The sequence below is a fragment of the Epinephelus moara genome, chromosome 13 (assembly GCF_006386435.1).
Source record: "Epinephelus moara isolate mb chromosome 13, YSFRI_EMoa_1.0, whole genome shotgun sequence".
Classification (NCBI taxonomy): Eukaryota; Metazoa; Chordata; class Actinopteri; order Perciformes; family Serranidae; genus Epinephelus; species Epinephelus moara.
This window is the reverse complement of record NC_065518.1, coordinates 25,249,792-25,268,502: the sequence shown is the minus strand read 5'-3', so window position 1 is coordinate 25,268,502 and position 18,711 is coordinate 25,249,792. Positions and strand designations below refer to the sequence as shown.

The window sequence follows — 18,711 nt, the reverse complement described above, 5'->3', positions numbered from 1 at the left end:
ACTAATCGTGCCCATTTGGCTTGTTAACAAAACGTGTTACGATGCTTGAATGTGTTAACCATAACACAGGCTGGAAGATGAGTTTCTAAAAGGCAGAAATCTGAGCAGCTGCTGTAAAATAACCCATCAAACCTGTGCAGAGGCAGTATGTTGCGGTCAGTCATTGCTGTGGAACAGCATAGTCTTACTCAAGACTCCTGCAAATGTGAGTCATGAGAAAGCGCCTTGAAAATTCATGAAGTTTAGATTTAGAAAGCAGGTCTTTTCGCTTCAAATTGAGGCCTCATTACATCATACAGTAGTGCTATAAACTAACTCATCTGTAGCTCAAAGGCTGGATCATCCTAACCCAAATTGTTCAGCAGACGTCTGACTCACACCCAATAAACAAACAGACTCTCACTACATTAGGAGTCTTGTGACTATGCAGTTACAATTACAGCAGATCTCTTTTTTGTTGTTTTGTTTTCCCATGGTGTATTTTTATATCTGCTGTGTTGTATTGATAAGTAGAGGGAGAGTGCTTTTGGAGGATAGAGAGGAGATATGGGTCGAAACTTCCAGTGGGATCGGGGATTCTCCCTTTGATCCGCAAGCTCATTAATTAACCATAAACAACATCAAGAACAAGAACAACAATTACAAGCCACCGACTCAGAATCTCCTCTGTTCAGAGGATCCTGCATCCCCCTATGCAGCAAAAACTAGGAGAATACGAACAGTATAATGCCTGTTGTCTTTGCTGTGTAATGCACCAGCATGTGACCCTTGAGAAGCCAAAATACTGCATAATGCGTGCTATTAAATTCTTCTCAGAATAATGCAGGTGAATCTGCTTTGGGGTACATGGTCTAAGTGCAAGAGCCTTTCTAGGCTTAAATTTTACTTGAATTATTGTAGGTATAAATTGATGAATGTCCATAACCAGATTGGATAAAGTTGCACATTTTTTATGCCTTCGAATGCAAAAGCATTATGCAATAATGATTTCACTGTTTCAGTTACAATTTGTGGGCATTTAATTTCTATGTGGATGAATAATTAAAGACCCACAGTGCAGTAAAATCATCACAACAGTATTAAAACTTAATGTTTCTGCGATGTAGCTTGAGGATTTACATGTGTGTAAAAGCTTATCTCTGCTACTTTTAGCATGGAGCTCAGTGGGGGAACGACTGCTAGAGTCATGCATGTTGCTGCAGTTTACAGAGAAAACAGTGGCAGATTTACTGCTTGAAATTCCTAGTAATTTGTAAAACAATTGGTCCTTGAGGTCAAACATAGGTAGACAAATGCACCTGCCTATTTCTCACCACCACTGTTAATTATCTTTCTTGCTACTAAATGTTGTCACCTGTAGCTATAGCTAGCTAATTAAACTAACATTAGCTCAATGAATTGGCTGAGAACATAGCCTCTGGCTGACTCTTTAATGTCTCTAGGTAACTCGTTTCACAATTGATGGCTACACACATGATAACCTACTAAAATATTGAGGCTAAAGCTGGAAACATGTAACTCTAAATGAAGAAACAGCATTGTTCTTGGAGCATCGCAACATAGAGCTTATTATTTATTAATTTCATTCCAACGTTGCTCTGTTTGGCTGATTGGTTCACATATTTGTTCAGTTTGAATTTGAAATAGCATGTTTTTTTATTGACATCAGAAAATCATTGGGTATCGTTGGGTTGCTGGAGTGTAAATGTCCCCAATCCAACAAAGAGCAGAACAGAGCTGCTAATGTTAGCTTAAACCCTGACAGCATTCAGGACCAGTGCACACTGTGGAGAATGTACTTACATACTCTGTAATGTTAAGCCCAACCCAACAAACTAATGTGGTGAGTTGATGATGAGCTCCTCGTTCTTAAATGTCATGCTCAGTTACTACTAGAAAGCTGGTTAGTCGGACATGCCAACGACTTGCACGTTTCCGCCCCAAACAATACAATACCTTTTTTTACTCAAAATGGGAGCATGATTTACAAAATCAACATCATGCTGTATTAAAGAAGACCGAAAACTAGCAATTAAACCCATAAACTCATTAGGAAAATGTTTACCCAAGGTAATAAATCAAGTGAGAGGTAGGGTCTTTTTCTCGTAGGCTTCTATACAATCTAACTTCTTTTTTGCAACTAGTGAAGTTGCCCCCTGCTGGCCATTAGAAAGAATGCAGGTTTAAAGCACTGCTGCTTGGAGTGCTGCAAGAATGAGTCCTAAAACCACAAAATGAGTTAGCATTTTAGCACTCCTGGTCCCCTCGTCATTTAGTTAATGGGTTTTTTGAATGAGTTTTTGGTTAGATTCCTGAAATAAGGTCTGTGGCTAACACAAACTTATGAGACTTTAATGTTTTGCCCTATGATGTAAAATACATCAGTAAATACCCCACTCATAAATTTTAATGCGCTTACATGTCTTAAAAAAGATGGTTGCCACATGAGTGTCTACATGAGACTACAGAGCATCATCTAAATCCAATGGAAAAATCCCATTGAGAAAAACGTCAGTAAAACCTCATCCCTGCACCACTCTATTGACTTTACTTTTCAGACCTTGGGTCTATGTCAACTTCTTTAATAGTCTGTGTTGCTAAGCCATGATGTTGTAGCCCCTTTAGCATCATGGACGCACAGGTTCATGCACAAATAACTAAAAAGCATACTGTACCATGTGCTGCGATTATCTATAGCTACCAGCAGACTGTCATTTAATCTGCTGTTTTCATACAAAGTCCTGTCAGTGTACATTAAAATTCAGACTCTTGATGGTGAAAGTGACTTCTTTTCAAATGTAAACCTAATCTTAATCTGTCCAAATACTTCTGGCACCCGTAGACCAGAAGAACATGCACTAAGAGAGGGCTTTAGTTCTCTCAACGTTCATCCGGTTGTGATGAAAACACCCCAGAATTAAAGCTGACAGACTGTACTTTAACATTGTCATCACTGCGGCGTTTCAAAGTAATAATACTACACAACCCAAAAAATGTGTGATCCAAGTGCTCATGGAGCTCGCCGTGTGATGCAGCAGTGACAAAGAGCTGTGTCTCTACCATGGGCCAGATTTAGCCTTTTTTTTTTTTTTTTTCCCTTCTCTTTTTTATAAACCATTTCTGTCTTTTCTATTGGTCCATCTGCTGCTCTCATGTGTTCACACTTCTTAACTCATCTCTCTTTGTATCTTTTTTTCACCTCAGTTCAGAGTGGACAGCACAGCTTGTGATGTCTATATTGGTCCTTTCTCACCCTCTTTTTCTTCCTTTTTTCCCGTCTCTCAGCCGTGTCTCTTCCCGGAGCAGCTGTGCTGAAGTGAGTCAGAAACGCAGATTGAGACACAAGCTCCATTTAGATTTACAAAGTAACCCAGTATTAGCCATATTCTGGTTGAGGCCTCACCCAGTTTAAGATGTTTAAATGAACCTTTGATGCCCTGCGGCTGGGTCTCCCTTCTGCCATGAATAAAAAAAAGATGAAAGCGTTTTCCTTTCAAGTCGCAGTGTCCTTGCCGACTATGAAATGGTCCCAGTTGTAATATGAGAACTAAGAGCCACCTGCCACGAGGCTTTATGTAACATCACAGTACACGATTACATATTCTGAAAATGTGGACATGTAATATTTTAAAGAAACTCTTCAGTTAAATTGGAAAGCAGACAAGCGGCCTGGATTTCACTTCAGGATGTATTGCATGAAATATTTTCAAAGAAGTAATTATATCAGAAAGAAGCATGTAAAAACTGAGTTATGGATTATTGTATAACTTTGAAGAAATTAGAATTCTACATAAGCAAAGATAAAGTGTCTGTTTTTGTAACCCATACATGGATCTAATATACATAGCCTAACAGTAACATTGGTAGCAGTCCGGCTAATGATCCCCTTCATTTTTTCAAACATGTGTCCAGTTGATCTCTGCTTTCAACTTTTAGATATCAGCAACAATGTCCAAAAATGATTGTTAAAAAATGCTTCTTTGCATTGCCACAAGGGCAGGAAACAGAATCGACTTTGAACTTTGTTAATCAAACATATTGATGTGCAGATTCCACACACTGACATAACGAAGTACATACAAAGTGTGCAAAAATATAAATGTAAGCAGAATACACAATGAAAGGACGTTGTGTTTTTCAGTCAGTAGGTTAAGCGCAGTTTAGACCAGAGATTTGCGACGGAATAAAACCATTTTAGAATGTTGCAGAGAAAAGTAGCAGCGGTGTGAACTTGCTCCACTCAAGCTTTCTGATGGTGTGACCTGCGACTGAACTGGTTTTAGAACGTGAGGCGTGTCACCAGTTTCAACAGCCAATTGGCTTGTAGCGAAGTCAGCTGGCAAAGTCTGTTACAAACTGTCATCAGTCGGCGTGTTCACTTGCGGTGGCTTTCTCTGACAACAGCCCTCCATTCCCACTGGGCCTGAGTCTGTCTCATTTACATCCCTGTGGCTACTGACACGTATGTCAGTCTCTGCCCTCATGGTATATCGGTTGTCGGATGGTGGATCCCTGCTGCTGCTCACTGTATGTGCATATGCCATACACACATACTCACTGACAGATTAATTGGCGCTGGTTATCTGAATTATTGTGGCGTATTTAAGAATTCAGTCCATCTGAAGCTCAGGTTATTTGTTTTTTCATCAATGCAACTGAATTAAATATTTCACTACCCTCATTTATATTTTAAGAGGCTACAAATTATATTCAGGAGCCTGAAAAGCTGGAAGTTAGAACAGAGGGTTGTTGCTATCGACATGATGTACTGTCTCATCTTGTCACTTTGGTGTAAAATGGCAGATATTAAGAACGTTGCTGACTGGCATATTGCAAGTAGCTGCAAGTTTCAAATTGTTTTATTGCGAATCTTTGGTCTTAGATTCAATTGCTGTACCTGCTTGTTAATCATCTTCAGTAAACTCAATGTCACACTTCAACTCAACTTCCACCTCGCCAGAAACCCTCAAGTAGAGCTGTCGGGTAGGGTTGGGGCGATACGCTTACTCCAGGGTTGACCTGGAGTGGGTGTATCGTAGCAGGTGTTATTTTTTCCCTTATGCATGCTCTTTTTTGATAGCCTTGCACCTACTTGATGTGCATATACTTATTCTCTTTGAACAAAGGGTTGGGCGATATGTCAAGATTTTCCAACCAGTCAGTTTCAGCCCAACAGCGAGCACAAGTAGCTCTTTTAGTCTAATAAATAAACAAAATTAACTCACAAGAAGTCAAGAAAGGAAGTATTCTTACACCTATTTTTATTATATATACCCCTTCTGAATTCCAGTTTTTGTCTTTCAACAAACTAGACGAGCTAAATTGCCTTGTGAACTCATTGTAGAAACAGAAACCATCTTGGTAAGTCTTTGACACAATCACCAAAACTGGCTTGGTTGAAATAAACTCTTAATTCGCTGAGGTAGATGTCAACATAAGCTGCCACTGTCTCTCTCTCTCTGCCATTGCTGGCCCCGTTGTGCGACTTGGTTAGCCTTCAAGACACTGTAATTGAGTAGTCTTGCATAGCTAGACCTAGGTATCTTACTTCCTTTTAATACTGTGCCAGCTCTTACTCGTTCCTCAGAGGCAGACCATTAAATTTATAAAAGGACAAAAATCACCTAAAAAATCACCCAGAAGAACGAACTGCCGATGCACTCAGTCAGCAGCCAATATATTCGTCCAGTCACCCAACCCTAGTGTCGAGGTGTGCAGTAGTTAACTACAGTGTCCCTTATTAGAGTTCAGACAGGGACTCCTGATGCATGTCTCTATATAGCGGCAATAAAAACTAATTCCTCTGTGCTGTATGTGATCCCCAAGCACTGCTATCAGATCTCCCTTGTCCTCCCGTCCAGTCCCACTCTGTCTCTGTCCTTATCTATTTTCTGTCTGTTTGAGCATTTACATATTTTTATATTCTTTTCCTCCTGTTTACCTCATACGGCTTCACCCCATTCATCCTACATGTCCTGTCTAATTAGGGTTATTAGGTTTTGGGTCAGCTATACCACAGCTGCTCTTGCTCTCCCTTTTCTCTCTCTGTCTCTTTTTTTGGGGGGGTTTCACTCAGCCAGGGCTTTCTTAGCCTTTTTATTCAGGCCAGCTCAGCTTGGCACAGCTCAGATCAGATCATACACTGGGGAAGAGGAGAGGAAAAGGCACAAAGAGATTTTGTAAAGATGGCAGAGGAGCGCAGAGGAGGAGGATAAGGCGTTGTGTGAAGGAGGAGACTGTGTGTGTGTCTGCATGTGTGTTTTTTTAAAAGTGTGATAGAGGGTGTTTTATGTGAGAGGGCGTGTGGTCAGCATCACTTGGGTGGCAGTCGGCTGTGATGACTGCAGCAGTGCCGACAGTTGCATCATACTAAAGCAGCCCTGCAGGCCAGACTAAGTGTCTGACAGCAAACAACAATTTGCATCAGTCCTCTGCTTTGGCCCCATTTTCAGTCATATCAGGTACAAATTTGTTTTTGCAACTATAAAACATGAATGATTCTTTTTCATTTTCCACAATATATAATAGTTCTGTTTGTCCTGACAGACTCTGGAGTTTTGTATTTGCTCTTTAAGGTGTGTAGTTCTACTCTGCAGTGCATTAAATAAATGACACTAATTTGTCTTTGTTACATCGAGAATAACCAACATAGATGGTAATGTTTACTGCAGAGCATGAAATATGTATTACATTTGTCATTATTAATCATATTGAGGTCAGATAACTGCAGCATTTTTTCTTTCACAGTTAACTTTTAGCTCTCGTACTCTCACTTAGTTAAATTAGGTATACTCTGAACAGAACAAATTACAGCTATTCCATAGAAACTGAAATGAAAGCGACGAGAAAACATGGAAAGAGTTGCAGTCAAGTTTCTTTGTGTTCGGCCAAGTACAGAAGAATAAGTTTGTTTGCATTGTTACATTACAACGTTACTTTCTGAAGAAAAAGTCTATCAAAAGGCAGTATATATTTGTGTATAGTGTATAAAGTGTTTGCGAGATCATTTTTATCTGATTTCAGTATTCTTGCTGTAGATCCACTGACCATTTGCCCTGTTTATTTCTACATAAGAAATCTAATAGATTGCAAAGTAACTACGTTGTTTACTACCATGTTTGCTAGCCAGAGATACGAGATACAAACAAGGATGCAGAAAAATTGGGGCCCCACTTATACAAACCTGATTCCAAAAAAGTTGGGACACTTTGTAAAACATAAATAAAAAGAATGCAATGACTTGCAAATCTTTATTGACCCATATTCTATTGAATACAGTACAAGGGTGAGATATTTAATGTTCAAACTGATAAACTTTATTGTTTTTTGTTAATATACACTCAATCATGTACCCAACACACATGAATTCAAACACTTGATCTAACATTATGAAATCTTGTTGAAATCTGAAGCCGTTGTGACATGAATATGTTCTTTTTTGTAACTGCGGTTTTTATACAGTAGTGTCTTTTAGCAGAGCAATTATTCTTTGTTTCCTGCCCAGGGACTGCAGATTTATTAAATTAGCTTATAGCTAACTCTTGTGCAGCTAAGTAGCTGTGCACTGTCCCAGTTGAATAAATAAATAAAATTCAGAATTTGATGCCTGCAACACGTTAAAACAAGTTCGGACAGGTGCACGTTGACCACTGTTTTACATCACCTTTTCTTTCAGCAACACTCAGTAAGAGTTTGGGAACTGAGGACACTAATTATTCAAGTTTTGAAAATGAAATTTATTCCTATTGTTGCTTGATATACGACTTCAGTTACTCAGCAGGTCGGGGTCTCTGCTGTAATACTGTAAAGCATTGCTCCTCGCAATACAAGTGGTCAAACGTGTTAGAGGTTACCTTTAAATCTGCTATACATACAAGTTCATTACAATAATGGCTTACAGTTAGGCTCTAGGGTTTAATTTGAAAAGTTTTCATGTCAGACCTATGACTAGGACATTGTACTAACAAAGTATTTAACAACTAAGTCACTAGCTGCATAAAATGGTAAGTTTTATTTATATAGCCTTTATATAGCCTCACAACGGATAAGGAACCCTCCACACCCACAAAAAAAACCCCTAAAATCCGATCCGTGGGAACCTGCAAAATAAGGGAAGAATAAGCTCAAGGGAAGAAGCCAAGTCAATAACATGAATTAATGGAACATGACTGTGTGCAGATAATAAGACAGAGGAGAGAGGAGCTCAGTGTCATAAGAAGTCCCCCGACAGACTAGGCCTATATCAGCCTGACTAGGGGCTGGTCCAAGGTAAGCCTGAGCCAGCCCTGACTTTAAGCTTTATCAAAGAGGAATGTCTTAACCCTACTCTCAAATGCGGAGACAGTGTTTGCCTCCCGGCCCAAAACTGGAAGGTGGTTTTAGAGAAGAGGAGCCTAATAATCAAATGCTCTTGCTCCCATTCTACTTTTAGAGACTCTAGGAACCTCAAGTAAGCCTGCATTCTCAGAGCGCAGTGTTTTAGTGGGATAATAGGGCACTATGAGCTCTCAAAGATATGATGGTGCTTGACCATTTAGAGCTTTGATTGTGAGGGGAAGGAGTTTAAATTCAATACTGGATTTTACTGCTATTTTCAGTCACCAAACTGAAAATAGCAGTGTGCTTCTTTTCACAGGACTGCAAAAAACAAACAAAAACAAAACAGTTATAGCAGTTTGTAACCAAGCTGTCAATTTTGCTTGTCCCAGCTCCCCAAACAGAACATTTCAACCCACGCTGGTCACTTTTGGTCCTGATCTTTGATCATGGCCTTGGGAGCTCCCTGCGTGAGCCACTCAGCCACTGCTTCAAGCCTCAAGATCGGCTGTAGCCTAAAGCAGACAACACCAACCTGTCAGGCGTCTACTTGGCTGACTTGTTGAGCTGTCAGGTTATTGTGATGTTTTTATGGTTTCACACTGAAAGCTTTTCAACTTGAAACTGTACCGGCTTGAAGGATATTGTAAGCCAGTCCATCACCTTCAAGACTAACAAGTTCCTGTTCTGGTTGTGAGTGTCAGGAGAAAAAGAGTTAGTGAAAAGTAGACACACATGCTGTATTCTCAAGCACATGCACACACCCGCACATCTTACAATGCACTCCACTGTGCTCCTGTTGGCATTAATATTGTTTCCCCAGCCTGTGTTTTAGTTTGTATGCCATGTTCTTGGATCCAGTTTATGCCATCGTCTGTCATGTCATTTCTTGTCTTTGTTGTTTAAATCATTTGTGCAGTTAAACTTAACTTTAACTTAATTCGTTCTGACGGTGCCCTTTAGCTTTTTGAAGTTTCTTAACTACCTTGTGCTGCACTGATCTCCTTTTCTCCTCGTATATATTGTCTTGTTTGTTTTGATTCCTGCAGCCTCTAATTAGCCCTTGTCCTGCAGATGTTTATTGGCCGAGGCAAGCCTGAAGCGAGCCTTTCAGTGGCCTCCACTAGAGAAAGGTCAGCTGGAGAGTGGGATAATGCAACTGAATAATGCCCACTGCATGTAAGGTCCAGGCATGAGTGAATGAACACTGGAACCTGGCTGTGCATCTTAATGAACTCGCGCTAATAACAGTATGCACACTCTCAAATACACATTCACCCAAGCCAACACACATGTGCATGCACAAACACGTACTATACTGTACATCTGACACACACACACACCACATGCACGGTGGGAGAATGACAAACTGATTAGCTCCCTCTCACTGAGATTTAATTGGGTTTCTTCACGCTTAAAATTAATTCCCTCTTTTATAATGTCCTATTTAAGAGTTGTGGTGGCTAAATTATAAGAGGTGATGAATGACGTTGAGTGTTTAAGAGTGGACTTCCTGTTCCCCGACTTGAATAAGACAGGATGTGACATGTGCCTGTTGGACCAGGGGCATAAACTGGATTTAAAAGCGTGTGTCTGTTGTGTTTTTTGAAACAAATGTCAGGCTTCTCTCAGGATACAAACAGAAACATTAAGCTGTCAGGTTGGAGGATTAATGCTGGAGTCGGAGTCTATTGTGTTTTATGTTCTAAGATTACCGTCAGCTGTGTTTTATGGCTTGGCGGCCCTGTCTGATCCAGCGATTTCTAAAGTCTCAGCTGTTTAGAGACATGTAGATATTGACTGAGCAGTTCAGTTTGATAAATTTTGACTCCTGGTCTCAGTTTAGCAGAATTCAGATTTTTGATGTGTGGACCTCAAAGTGAAATACGTAAGTTATTTTCTAGTATTTAGCACCCTTAAGTAGAAAAACAAACAAACTTGCAGTCTTTTATGTTTTCAAAAAGTGCTCAAATGATTATTGTCGAAATCAGCTGCAAGGGATTGAAGGCCTTCAAAAACGCCCAGACTTGTTGCAACTCATTTACTTTATACTTTAGATGGATTACTGCCTATAGAGCTCAGGTTGTGTTTGACAGAGGAGAGATTTAACAGCCTGCCTGAGGATACACACATCATTATTCACTTCATAACGTCTGAGCTGCAGTTAAGCAGTAATATGGAGAAACAAAGACAGACAGACACGTAAAACTTCCATTCACTACAGCAGCTGTTGCGTTTGAGAGGAATGATGAGAGAGACTAGAGACTCCATTTACAAGTGCTGTTATATGGACAATGTTGGTCGTTACTGTTATTTGTGGTATGATTAATTTTATTTTGTGAGAGCTTTAGTATGCTATATTTGATGCGTAACATTGGATGAAATGTAATTGTGTGTTTTGTCCAATGTATTAAACATTCTGTCTCAGTCCTCTCATGCTTTTTGGTTTCTGTTAATATGAATCCAACAATGAATGCCTTCGCTCGTCTAAAACCCTTTTAATTAAACATAGACATTAACATTTCAGTGACAAGTAATTGAAGCAGTGTTATCTGAATACAAGCAATACTTTGGCATCTCCACCGGGGTTAGCGACGCCATGCGAAAGTTGTCACATTTTAAGGCAAACACACTGCCAACCTCCTGATTCAGAGTGTGATCTGTGCTCCTGTGGCCTCGCTGTGTGGCGATGAATACTGCATTTGAGGATGAAGACTAAATCGGATTAGTCTTTTGCCATGAGGGCCCCCGTCATACTGAATACCTTGCCTCAGGAGCTAGGCTAAGTTAATTCAGCATCGTCTTTTAGAACGCTCATGAGCAGGCTCATTTTTATTTAGCACATATGGTTTAACTCATGCACTGAACAAAAATATAAACACTTTTGTTTTTCCTCCCATTTTTAATGAGTTGAAATTAAAGATCTAATACTTTTTCTAGGCACTTATTTCTCTCACATTTTGTTCACAAATTTGTTGAAGTCCATGTTAGTGAGCACTTTGCCAACATAATCCATCCACCTGACAGGTATGGTAAATCAAGATGCTGGCTTAACAGCATGATTACTGCACAGGTGTGCCTCAGGCTGGTTGTCATAAAAAGCCAAATGTGTAAAATGTGCGGTTTTATCACACAACATAATGTCACAGATGTCACAAGTCTTGAGGGAGCTTGCTATTGGCATGCTGACTGCAGGAATGTCCATCAGAGCTGTTGCTCGTGAACTGAATGTTCATTTCACTACTATAAGCCGTCTCCAGTGGTGGCTCTGTGAATTTGGCAGTACATCCACCTGGCGTAGTGAGCCAGCCCTGGACCTCCACATCAGGCTGAGATGAGCTTCTCTGATACAGTTTCTGTGCAGATATTCTTAAGTTTTGCAATCAACTATTGGATCAGCGGTCTGGGTGGCGGGTCTCGGACGATTTTGCAGGTGAAGAAACCCGATGGGGAGGTCCTGGACTGGTGTGGTTACATGTGGTTGAGGGTTGTAAGGATGGTTGGATGTACTGCCAAACGCACAGAAAGGACATTCGAGATGGCTTAATAATGGCTTAGTAAGTTTGGTGGACTCTCTTGTAGTCGGCATGCCAATGGCACCCCCCATCAAAACTTGGGACATCTGAGGCATTGTGTATGTTGAAGAAATTTTCAAAGCTGATGATTTAATAGATGAAAAAGATCTCAGGAGACTTCAATCGATCACTATCAGTATTTAATGAAGACTGGATCGAGGAGAATCACAGCTCAACATACAGAGTATCACACATGTATGCCGTCCAGAGATTCTGAGGGTGTCCTTTCCCAGTTCTTGCATTTAACCCAAACAGTATTTCCTTGTGAGTTACTCCACATTCCCAAATACGTTTCTATTGGTCACTAACTTTAAACAGCAAGCACGCTAACCTTGCTCACTCTAAACCACCTCGACTGTTTCTCACAAAATGAAAATATCTAAACAGAGACTCTCGTCTGTAGAGCCTGGAGCATAGGGCAACCCCCCTTCCCATTAGCCTTGGGAGCTATGGCAACGGAGCCAGCTAGGCACCCTTATCTGGACAGCTGTAGTCTTTCCGCCACAACTGGGAGACGATAGATGGAGTGTGTTCATAGCAAAGGTCAAGTATCCTGACCTCGGGGCGTCGGTAGCTTAGTGGACAGTGCCGGCGCCCCATGTATAGAGGTGATGCCTTGCTGCAGTGGTCGCGAGTTCGACTCCGGCTTGCAACCCTTTACTGCATGTCGTCCCCCCGCTCTCTCTGTCTCCCCATTTCACACTGTCCTGTATATTAAAGGCAAAAAGCCCAAAAAATAATCTTAAATTTTTTTTAAAAAAAAGTATCTTGACCTCGAGGCCCCTCTGCTGATCCAGCTTTTACCTTAAGCATAACTATATCCATTTCCTTTACTGACCAAGGCTTAAGGCTGTAGCACAACAAAATTCCTTCACAGTGTTGTGTAATCAAACGATACATTTTATAGTGACCTTTTATTGTGACCATCCCACACACCTGTGTAGTAATGGTGATGTTTAATCAGCAATGATGTGCCACACCTGTCAGGGGGGTGGATTATGGATTATGATGGCAAAGTGCTCACTAACACTGATTTTAACAAATTAATGAAAAATGGAGAGAACAAAGCCTTTTGTGTGCCAAGAAAAAGGATAAGATCTGTCATTTTAACTCGTGAAAAATAAAAGCATAACCAAGTGTTGCATTTATGTTTTTGTTAAGTGTTCTTTTTGTCAGTTTTTATTTGTGTATCTGTATTGTGCCTCTATATCTGTCAATCACAGGGATGTTTTGAATGCCGGTCTTTGGCTCAGAGGAAGGCATTCAGCTTTTGGATTGCAGGAGGATACATATTTGTTATTACTTGGCCCAGAGGCAGTCTGCCCCAGAGGTGGGGGACAACACATGTACTGGAGCCTGGCTTTCTGTATTTTAGAAATAGGGTTGCTATGGCAACTGAAGGCTTGAAACTACCTCAGTACCACTGCCAATGAATTCAGTCAATTTTATAAAAATTTAAAGCATTCATTAAATCCGTTCGCCTGAGATTCCACAGCAGCATCACCTCCAGAGAGCACCAGTGTTTGTCTGGGTCATACTGGGGAGATTGGAGTGTAATCCAGCACAGACTCCTGGATGGCTTTGCATGTTTTTAAGTCTGTCTTTTTCAACATTCATATGCCAATATATAGTTTTTAGCGTGCTTTTGTTTGCTGTGATTGCCATGAAGAGACCCCCTCAAGGTAAAACCATGGAAACACAAAGAGGGAACCAATTATGTTCGAATCACAACATGAAGGAAGTGAGTGTTGTATTAAAGGGATAGTTAAACATTTTGGGAAATTTGCTATCTGAAATCAATTCACTTTCTTAAAGAGAGTTTGTATCCAAAGGTCAGTTCCACTCTCATGTCTGTCTGTTGTATAAAAGAAGTGCTCGAAGTTGAGGGGAAAAGTGCCAATACTCCTTTCATTCACATGTTGGCATGTGTATTGGTGAGTGATGGGAGATGGGGCAGTCGTATTCTGACTCAGTCCATGCCCTCTTTGCGAGAATGGAAACAGGTGAGCATCACATAGTGCCACTTGTTAGCTTACATAGTGCCCCCAGTGCCCTCTGGGTGAAGCAGTTTATTGAAGGCCATTGTGAATCACCCAGAGAATCTGAAAAGGAGAGGGCAGGGAAGAGTACCGGCAGCTTGTGAGAAATGCCGGTGCACAAGAGACAGACTCTGTACAGTACAAAGAAAATTGTCCAAGTGCTGGTAGTGCGTTCCGCAGAGTACAGGCCCACTTCAAGCATTTTAGAAAAGGCTGCAGCCAGCAGCTGGTTTGCTTAGCTTCACAAAAAGACTGAAAGCAAGGGGGGAAAGCTAGTCTGGCTCTGATCAAAGGTAACAAAATCCATCTACCAACATCTCTAAAGCTCACTAATGAACACTTTATATTTTTTTGTTTATCCTGGAAGTCACTGCTCCTGGCCAAGACACAATTATAAAGATAGTCTTGAGCCTGCTCTTTGTTTAGCCGGGAGTAAAATGGCCAGGTCTACCTTGCAAAACAGGTTTCCAACCTCAATGTAACGGATCTTAACAAAGGCTACATAAGGAAAAATATAGAACAGTTGTCCTTAAAGGCTACATAAGGAAAAATATAGAACAGTTGTCCTTATAGAGCCAACATAGCAATAAAAAAAAAAAACAACAACCAACAGTCACTCACTCTACAGCAGGAAACAGCACTTCAAAATAAAAGCTCTGTGCCAGAAATTGACTGTGCTTCAAAATAAAGTGTATTTTTAACACATCTGAAACATTGAGGTCTACTCAGAATGGACCCTTGACCCACTTTTGGACAGCGACCCACCAGTTGGGAACCACTGCCCTGTAATTTTAGCACAGGCCTTCTGCTCTTATCGTTAAATATTTGATATAAACTGGTATCAAAACAGACATTTACTTCAGAGTGTTTGATAAATCAAGTTTACTATGATCACCATCACTGTTGTTATTACATAAGGAGCTTCTCCACCTCCTCGTCCTCCTCCTCCTTCATGGCAGTGTGTGGGCTCTTAAATGGGATGTGAATAAGTTAATGTATGAAGGCCGGTGTTGGAGCAACAGCGGCGCAGTGGCTCAGCTCACCTGTCAGCCGGAGATGGCGCTCTGCAGAAGCGGCTGTGACAGCAGGTGTCCTCCATACAGCACAGTGTGTGTCACAGCTGTCAGTCTCCTGACAGAGACCTGTCCACGCTGTCCAGCCTGGTTAGGCAGACAGGCCGAGACACACACACACACACACACACACACAGAACAACTTAGCCATATTTTCATGAGCACACATGCACACAGATGTGAATAACACCGCGTCAAGGTTAGTTAGAGCTGATGACAATTGATTAGCAGGCTGGCAGGAGTCTGACTGTTTAGGATATGAACTGGTTTCACCCCCTCACTTTCTCTCCATGTCTCTCACCCCTCTTTCTTCCACCAACCCTCCCATCCCTGTCAGGCATTCCCAGAATCTGTCCCACTGTCAGCATCCATTACGTCATTACATTCATAACCTGGAGTGCTTGTTGCCTTTTGTGTGTTTAACGGAAACAGAGAATTGTATTTTAATTGCTCTCACGCTGTACATAATATGTTTACATGATTTTCTATTGTCCATTTTTTACTGTAATTGTGTGTTATATAAGCTTGTAAATGCTCTTTTTGTGTGTCTTGTTTCTGTGTGTGTGTGTATGCTGCAGGTGGCCGAGATGCACGGTGAATTGATAGAGTTTAATGAGCGCCTGTATCGTTCCCTCATGGCCAAAGACCACCTCATTGTCCAGATGAGACAGGAGCTCATTGACCTGAGAGGCCCGGTAAGTGACTGGACAGACACACACACACACACACACACACACACACACACAGATGTCCCTTCTCATCGTATTTCTCTGTAGGTTTTCTTTTTCCCCCCAGCCTCCTGTCTCTGTCACTCTGCCATTTTCTCGGCTCTCCTCCTAGTGATTTTGTTTGATTTTCATCTCCACTTCCCCCCTGTTTGTTTTGCAGGGGTTCTCTGCTCATTTTTCTCCACGGTCAATGGCTGCCAATAACGCTTAACTGCATTTTCCTTGAAGTTGTCTCCTGCAAGATTCCTCTGTTTTCATTTTTTGGCTGTGCTTCTTGCACCGCTGTTCCTGTAGATAATCTGTCAGTCAAACAGTGTGTGCTCACATCTTTCTACTTTTCTGTTGATGAGGTTTGATTTTCTGTAGGTGGTGCTCTTTTGGTGCCTGTTCAACACTGGTGTCCATCACTCCTAACACTAACTATCCAAAGTGTAGTTCAAACTAAGTACTTTTTCTCAGCACTTTCAAAGTGGTCCTCTACAACAGCAACAAACACACACACACACACACACACACACACAGAATGCCAACATATGGTCATGCTCAGGAGAGCTTGAAGCAGTATGGACACACAAACAGTGTGGGTTGATACAGCGGCAGTGATGGGAGCCCCAGGCTGAAGATAGAACCTCTTATCCCCAGCTTCAGCCCTGCTCTGCTGGACCACTCACTCTGTGTGTGTGAGTGTGAGTGTGTCCATCTCTGGCACCTGATTGCTGCATTCTTCCAGCTTTCAATAGCTGCTGCAGATGACCGAACCCTGATCACTTTCTCTCTACCTCTCTACCGTCTCTCACTCTTCCTCCCAATCCTCTATTACTTTCACAGTGTGTGTGTGTGTGTGTGTGTGTGTGTGTGTGTGTGTGTGCGTGCATCTCTGTTTGTGTGTGCCACTCTTGGAGAGTTTGATCAAAGCTTGCGGGCTGGAGACCCCACTGAAGAGGGCTGCGGTGACAGTGTTTCAGCCCAGGTTTAAATAGTCTCTCTGGGAGAGCTGAGAAGCTGACAGGCCAGCTCTGGACGAGAGATGGAGTAGAGACGGACACACACACACGCTCTCTTTTTCACACACAGACACACTCTCATCCAGAAGGCCAACATCTGGGCCTGGTCATGTGGTTCCTCGAGGGACCTGGAAACATGCAGAGTGAAACAAATCACAGGGTTGATGAACTCTCACACACAAACATTTGCATAAAGGGTGTCATATTAGGTAACCACTGCTAACTGAGGATAGTCATCAGCAATAATAGCGTTGGACACAAAACACATACGTGCATGAAGAGGCATTCCAGCTGTGTGCTTCAGATGAGTAAACGGGGTACTGTGTATTGCGGCGGTTCTCAGAGCCCTGTCAGATGAACTCAAGTAGCCCTTGATCAACACCACCAGTCATGTTCCAAATTTGTCCGTTTCAAATAGTGGTGGTTTTTTCATACAAGTGAACTGTGAATGTTTAGGTTGGTATGGTTAAGTTTGTACTTCAACCACATGGAGTTACAGGAACTGGATGTTTTAATCTTTTCCCCAGGTATTAAGCTATGAGCTTTAGCTATTCTAACTGTAAAGTTTACTATTTAAATTGGTAATAGATTACTTTCAGATACAGTAACAATTTCAACCATTCATTACTTTAAGCTAACTGTTTAAACCTTTTTTCCACCGTACATTTAGCTAACTTTTTAGCATTTTAACTATTAGGTATTTATGATTTTCAATTACTTTCAGCTACTGCACCTATTCAGTTGTTTTTCTAGTGTATTCAGTCACAGTTTATGAATTACGATTAGCTAACCTATTTAATCAGTAACCATTACTTTTAATTAACTATTTTAACTGATTATTCATAACTTTTAGCCAGCTATTTCAGCTGTTCATTACTTTTAGCAAAGAACCGATAATGGCATTGTATTGTTATTTTATTATCGATTTTGCTAATTGTTTCAATTGATTATTACTTTTCGCTATTTTACTTGTTTATTTATTACTGTTAGTGAACTATATCAACTGTACATTATGTTTCGCTGTTTCAGTTGTTAATTCATTACTTTAAGCTAACTATTTCAAGTGTTTTTTTTTCACTTTAGCTAACTCTTTTAGATGTCTGTTGATTACTTGTAGCTATTTCCATTGTTTATTACTTTTTGCTAACTGTGTCAACTGTTTGTTTTTTAGTTTTAGCAAAGAGCTTACATGATATTGTATTGTTATTGTGTTATTGATTTAGCTAACTATTTCAACTGATTATCTATAATTTTTAGCTGTTTTAACTGTATTCATTTCTTTCAGCTAACTATTTTAATTGTTTATTTATACCTTTAAGCTATTTTAATTGTTTATTTATTACTTTTAGTTAACTATTTTAATTGTTTATTACTTTTAGCTAACTATTTTAGTTGTTTATTTATTACTTTTAGTTAACTATTTTAATTGTTTGTTTAGATCTTTTAGCTAACTATTTTAGTTGTTTATTTATTACTTTCAGCTAACTTTTTTAATTGTTTATTTATAATTGATAGCTAACTATTTTAATTGTTTATTTATAACTTTTAGCTAACTATTTTAATTGTTTATTTATAACTTTTAGCTATTTTAATTGTTTATTTATTACTTTTAGTTAACTATTTTAATTGTTTATTTAGATCTTTTAGCTAACTATTTTAGTTGTTTATTTATAACTTTCAGCTAACTTTTTTAATTGTTTATTTATAATTGATAGCTAACTATTTTAATTGTTTATTAATTTCAGTTAACTATTTTAATTGTTATTTATTACTTTTACTTGACTATTTTAATTGTTTATTTATTACTTTTAGCTAACTATTTTAATTGGTAATTATTACTTTTAGCTAACTGTTTTAATTGTTTGTTTATTTAGAACTTTTAGTTAACTATTTTGATTGTCTATTTTCTACTTTTCATTAACTATTTTAATTTTTTATTTATTACTTTTAGCTAGCTGTTTTAATTGTTAATTATT

The 18,711-nt window shown here is 40.0% G+C and overlaps 1 protein-coding gene across 1 annotated transcript in view; it reads left to right on the top strand.

The window, feature by feature from the left end:
- snx29 (sorting nexin 29) overlaps positions 1-18,711 on the top strand; it is a 199,311-nt gene that overhangs the window by 107,148 nt on the left and 73,452 nt on the right. Inside the window, exon 16 of the mRNA XM_050060227.1 lies at positions 15,582-15,698. Coding sequence (XP_049916184.1) covers positions 15,582-15,698 — 117 coding nt within the window. The remainder of the gene's footprint in view (positions 1-15,581; positions 15,699-18,711) is intronic.